The following is a 6,000-nucleotide window of genomic DNA, read 5'->3' as shown; positions in this document are numbered from 1 at the left end:
TCCGTACACCTCGCACACGCGCGGCTCAGCTCCGTACGCCTCGCACACGCGTGGCTCCGCTCCGTACGCCTCGCACACGTGCGGCTCAGCTCCGTACGCCTCGCACACTCGTGGCTCCGCTCCGTACGCCTTGCACACGGGTGGCTCCGCTCCGTACACCTCGTACACGCGCGGCTCTGCTCCGTACACCTCGTACACACACGGCTCTGCTCCGTACACCTCGTACACACGCGGCTCTGCTCCGTACACCTCGTACACACGCGGCTCTGCTCCGTACACCTCGTACACACGCGGCTCTGCTCCGTACACCTCGTACACACACGGCTCAGCTCCGTACACCTCGTACACACGCGGCTCTGCTCCGTACACCTCGTACACACGCGGCTCTGCTACATCCACACTGTAAACCCCTCCTGACCCCACACATAAACTTCAGCTCATCCAGCACCATGACAACCAGCACAGCAGAGTCCTGCATCCACTGAGGCCCCTGATCATGTGACTCCTGACTCCTCCCCTCCTGTGACCTCATCACAGCTCCTGTGCGCACAGAGCAGCCATATATGTGGTGGCGGCTCTGCCGGTGGAGGTATGTGGTGGCGGCTCTGCAGGTGGAGGTATGTGGAGATCCCCCATTACTGGAGCATTAATACTAGATATATATTGCACAGGGGATATCGCAGCCGATTCCCTCTAGAATAATCCTGGAATCGCAGCATTAGATGATTATTTCTCTGCAGTTTCTCTAGGACATAATACATTACATTCCCTTGTGTTGGGTCATTATTGGAGCTCCTATCTTTATAGTGAGTCTATGCGGTGACATCCAGGAGGCTCCACACAATTCAGGAACTCCAATGGGGACATTACGGCTCGTTCACCATCCATGACTGAGTCATTGTATATGTGTGTGGTCTCTGGACCGGCCGTCTCTTCTGTATTTGTAGGTTTATGGAGCTGACACTATAGTGTTTAGGGCGTAGGATTGTGCGTTCACAAAGCCACTGATAGTTGTTAAAATTGTTACAAATATCAGGGAATACTTGATTAATAACCTCCAGTACTGAGGACGCCATTTTGTAAAAGTTTTCCGGGAAGGAGATTAAGCCGGTAGTGGAATCTGTAGGGTACCTGTCGTTTCTGAGGCATAGTACGTGGGGTGTAAATTTGTCCGCAGTAGTATTTCCCATCAAGTGAACCCGCATATTAGTAGTCAGAGTAGCTCCTGAATATGTCTCCATCCTGAAAAGGGTCACCTTGCCGTGGTTGGATGGCTGTTATGCTTTTAAGATCAAAAACTGTGCTCACTAAGAGCCCTATGTTATGTAAATGCACTTTTGCTTTTTTACTTATTTAGTTACAGCAGGGTTTATGATCACTTTGTTCCTTGTAGGTTTTGCATATGTCTCCATAGATGAGAAGATATTAAACAGGCATTCAGCTCGTCTGCTGGCGTTGCTCCCTTAAGAACAGGTAACATTTGGCAGAAGTCACCTGTAAAAAGTACAATTCCCCCCATTAAGCGATTGGAATCCTGCAGATCTTTCAAGGTGCGATTGAGGGCCTCGACAGCTTTCTTGTGCGCCATGGTAGATTCATCACAGACAATTAATTTGCAAGTCTGTAATTCTTTAGCTTTCCCTGAGCCCTTAGTGTTATTACAGACAAGAGTTTCCAACAGCACTAGATTCAAGGGCAATCCTAGTACTGAATGAGCCGTGCGCCCTCCATCTTTAAGAGTGGTCGCAATCCCAGACGAGGCATCGGCCAGAGCAATGTTATTGTTTGAGCGAATTTCTGTGAGCAGCAAACTAATTAAGAATATTTTACTGATACCTCCTGGTCCATCAAAGAAAAACAGTCTCCCATTTCCACTTTAAATCTGATCTGTAATTGCCAAATACGCCAATCTTTGGTCATCAACCAAATGAGGCATATTTAATGTGACAAATTCTTTCAACCTTTCCAAATCATAACTTTTGTTTCGCAGAATATCTCTGTCCATAACATCAAAGGCTGGTCGAACTGGTGCTCGTAAACCAAATTCTATTAGAGTTTTACTATTGATACACTTGCACCTTTCTTCTAGCGTCAAGAGGACTTTGGTGAATATGTCGGCAGTGAAATTTAAGCCTAAATCCGGATTAACTCTCCTGTGCACTCTAAGAATATCTTCGCTAAGATATTCTTTGTATTTTTCCCAAAGAGCTCGGGGATTGAAAGGTGCACAGGTTGTAATTATTATAGCGAACAGGTTTCAAAGTTGTGGTGGAAAGTGAGTGAGAGACATTTTCTGCAATGTCATGTCCCAGTGTTGATAATCTTCGATCAGACCACACTTTTGCCATGCCTCCCTGTAAGATTGACACAGCTCACCACCAACTGTTTTTAAATCTGTGAAAGACACTGGCCCATGGACAGTGTGATGCAAAAAACATAGGTAGTAACACTCTGCGTTGTTTGGATGAAGTGTGTACACGCGTCTAAGAGCATCACTAGAACCTCCGTCCCATCCTTGGACCCTTGCACCTTGTTTCCTTTTGCAAAATACTTTTCTCAACTTATTCCATGTATAATATTTTTGGAACGTCTGAATATAATAAAGTCCTCGCAAATGGACCTGCTTGACACAGGAGGAAGAAAGCTGTTAATGTTGTATTAGGTAGTTGAGTCGCTCTTTCTTCTAAATTGTTGGTAGTGAAATAAACTCGTTGCCCATTTTCAAGATGGATGCTGAGATGAACTAAAGTCAGATGTCTTTCATGGATGGGAAAATTTAGTAATTGCCACATGGATTTGTTGCTACTTATACACCTCCCCATTTTTGATTGTGTAACTGAAACACTGCCATATCACTGTCTTTGTTAGCTGATTTGCAAGTACATTTGACTCCACAGAATTACAATATTTCACGTTAATGTGCGCGTCAAACATTTTTCAAAATAAGGTACAACCCATCGATTATTTCCTTAGCTTTGTGCTGATTAACCCTTTTAAATCTGATTGTTGCAGTAGATCCTCGCTGTTCAGGTTTCCATCTTCTGTAAAGAGCAACTCTTTAATCGCTGTCGCTCTAATTCTTTAAGATCCTTTGGGCTAAAACTGTAGTTTTGCATTTAACACACAGACACCCATTTTCTCCTTTATTTCTATACAGTCTAAATTCAGAGCGCCAAATCTCATGAATGGGGTAAATTTCGTGTTTTAATGTTTTCAGTATTTTTAGTCTGGTGATAAAGATGGGCCGTGCAAAATTTCACTCAAACCTTGTGAAAAATGTGTTTTTTTTTCAAACTGGTTCCACAAACAGATTTACTGCTTTATATATATATGGATGTAAAGAGGAAAACTAAATACCGTAAAATTATAAATCTCCTCATATGTTTCCACTTATTGTGTCCAGTACTTATATTATTATTATATCAGTAAATGATTCCAGAATTAGTGTTATGGAAGATGAGTCTATGAGAAGAGTCTTCAGCTGCCGACTCCGAGGAAGAAACTGCTTGTTGTCTGTGGCCTAAAATATAAAGGTTTTATTACTAGATGTAAAGAAGAAAACTAAATACTGTAAAATAATAAATCTCCTCATCTGTTTCCCCTTATTATCTCCAGTAATTGTATTATTACACAGGATTTTTATGATGTTATTACGGCTCATCTTCTCATTCAGGTCTCTACAACATCAAATCCTCTAAGATTACCCATTTTTACCCAAATTTACCCATCAAAGATGGATATGGACGGAGACAAGATGGTGGAGAGGATATTACACCTCACCCTGGAGATCCTCTTCCGGCTTACTGGAGAGGTGAGAGATTCTGATGACGTCACATTACATCGTTCTTATCTATGGGAATAACAGATGGACAGAACTGGGGAGGTGAGGACTCTGGAAATGTCTGTAGTGAGATTTATTAATGTGTCTCTCCATAACCAGGATTACACAGTAGTGAAGAAGACCTCTAGTGAGCGCTGTCAGGACTCAATCACGGGGTCTCCACCTCACCCCCTGATACATGAGGACATCAATGACCAGAAGATCCTAGAACTCACCTACAAGATGATTGAGCTGCTGACTGGAGAGGTGACACTGCTGGGAATGCTGGGACATTATACAGTAACGCAATGAAGAGATCGGGGGATGACGGTATCATTGTATGTGTCAGGTTCCTATAAGGTGTCAGGATGTCGCCGTCTATTTCTCCATGGAGGAGTGGGAGTATTTAGAAGGACACAAAGATCTGTACAAGGATGTCATGATGGAGGATCCCCAGCCTCTCACATCACCAGGTAATAGGACTAAGTACCCATATCCTATAATTATCTGTATGTCAAGAATGAATTCAGTCCCTGTATGTGTTTCCAGATCGATCCAGTAAGAGGACAACACCAGAGAGATGTCCCCGTCCTCTTCTTCCACAGGACTGTAAACAAGAAGATCCCAATGTTCCTCAGAATCATCAGGTAGATGGAGAGAAGGTGTCATGAGATCTCCCCTATGATGTGTAGACGGCTGTGAAGGTCTTGTGCTCAGTCTTGTTTTATCCACCAGTATTATATGTTTTATACTTGTGTAATGATAACGGTGGAGATGGCAGGATTAGAGCTGATCATAGATGGGACTTCTCATCTGTTTGTGACTTTTACAATATTTGTTTCAGGGTGAACCCATATTAATACTACAGACACATATGTGAGGGGTGATGAGTGGTGTAAAGAGGAGATTCCTACAGATAACCGTCCAGGTGAGTAGTAACCACTAAATGCAGAAAAGTCACAGATTCTTCTCAGTCGTCGGCTGTGGCTGCTTTATCGGTGGTGTAGTCCAGCTGTATCACAATCGTGTGATCAGCATTTTGCCGCTAGAGCATAACTTTCTTCACTAGTTACTCATTTTTTGCTGATGAAGACAGTCGAGTTTGGTCATTTCAGTAGATAAGTTATTGTCTATACTCAGTTTTTACTACAGTAGTTAGTGCCCAAAATACTCTGATTTAACCCCTTCCCGCAGCCAGTTTTGTGTTCCTAATCAGGCCCCATTTTTCAAATTTGACGTGTGTCACTTTATGTGGTGATAACTTTGAAATTCTTCACAAAGGATAATGGGAAACAAATGGACCTTACAAATTATTTTCCAACTTCTCTTGAATCCAACAATCCCTTATATACGGTTGTACACTACTGTCTGGGCACATGGCAGGTTAAGAAGGGAAGGAGCGACATTTAGCTATTTGAATGCTGATCTTGCTAGAATAGTTTGCAGACACAATGCATTGGGGCGCTGTTCGTGGTCACCTAGCAGGTCAAAAGATGTCCAACACGAACAGGCTTGGCGCTATCTACTCCATTTTCCAGATTCCATGGATTGCTTGGCTCATCATTCTTTAACCCCTCTACATGGATCTGGACTTAAACAGAGATCTGACTAGCCCAGGGGATAGGGATGACTCGGTACCCGGGCCTTTAGCCTGGCCTTTAGGGATGTCGCGATGGTCGGCTCCCAGGCCCGTACCCTGGGGTCACTCTTTAAAAAGGGTGGATAATTTGTTAAGTTTATAAAAAGTTTGTGACGCCACCTGTGGCTTCTGGTGAGAATCACCAGCGCTGCGCAGTCCACTGAGGCCGGTGATAAGGCAGCTCGATGGTATAGCTCCCCACAGGTGGAGCTAGGCCTCAGGGCAGCGTATGAAGGGGGGATGCAGGACAGGTGAGACCCAGCCGGGTCAGAGCAAGAACAGGGACAGACACGATAGTCACTTCAGTACCTTTTACTGATGGAAATTCAGGCACATCCCGGAGCACTGTAGGGTGAAGGGTGCATGCAGGATCCTTCCCAATGAGCGGGTTTACGGCCTCCTGTTTCTTGCCTCTGCATAGTAAGTTTCTGACCTGTCTGGAGCTAGGCCTAACTTTGTCTCTGTCCTGCGCTGGCTGACCTTGTGGTAGGGCCTTTTCTTGGAGTACACGCTCCCGGTATGCGGGGCCTATGTGTCTCCC

The 6,000-nt window shown here is 44.4% G+C and overlaps 1 protein-coding gene across 3 annotated transcripts in view; it reads left to right on the top strand.

The window, feature by feature from the left end:
* Nucleotides 1-526: 526 nt before the first annotated feature.
* The window catches only part of LOC141220322 (uncharacterized), a 91,520-nt gene continuing 86,046 nt past the window's right edge, over nucleotides 527-6,000 (top strand). For 2 of the 3 annotated variants that reach the window (XM_073666273.1, XM_073666271.1), the window contains exons 1-5: nucleotides 527-617; nucleotides 3,674-3,811; nucleotides 3,941-4,087; nucleotides 4,170-4,293; nucleotides 4,370-4,467. In XM_073666273.1, coding sequence (XP_073522374.1) covers nucleotides 564-617; nucleotides 3,674-3,811; nucleotides 3,941-4,087; nucleotides 4,170-4,293; nucleotides 4,370-4,467 — 561 coding nt within the window. In that variant the 5' untranslated portion in view covers nucleotides 527-563. Of the gene's footprint in view, nucleotides 618-1,393; nucleotides 1,474-3,673; nucleotides 3,812-3,940; nucleotides 4,088-4,169; nucleotides 4,294-4,369; nucleotides 4,468-6,000 lie in introns of all 3 variants that reach the window. The other variant, XM_073666274.1, reaches the window with a different exon arrangement.

Source organism: Phyllobates terribilis, unplaced genomic scaffold (genome assembly GCF_046119375.1).
Source record: "Phyllobates terribilis strain yellow unplaced genomic scaffold, ASM4611937v1 Scaffold_280__1_contigs__length_2496652, whole genome shotgun sequence".
Classification (NCBI taxonomy): Eukaryota; Metazoa; Chordata; class Amphibia; order Anura; family Dendrobatidae; genus Phyllobates; species Phyllobates terribilis.
The sequence above is the reverse complement of the archived record's forward strand: the minus strand, read 5'-3'. Positions and strand labels throughout refer to the sequence as shown.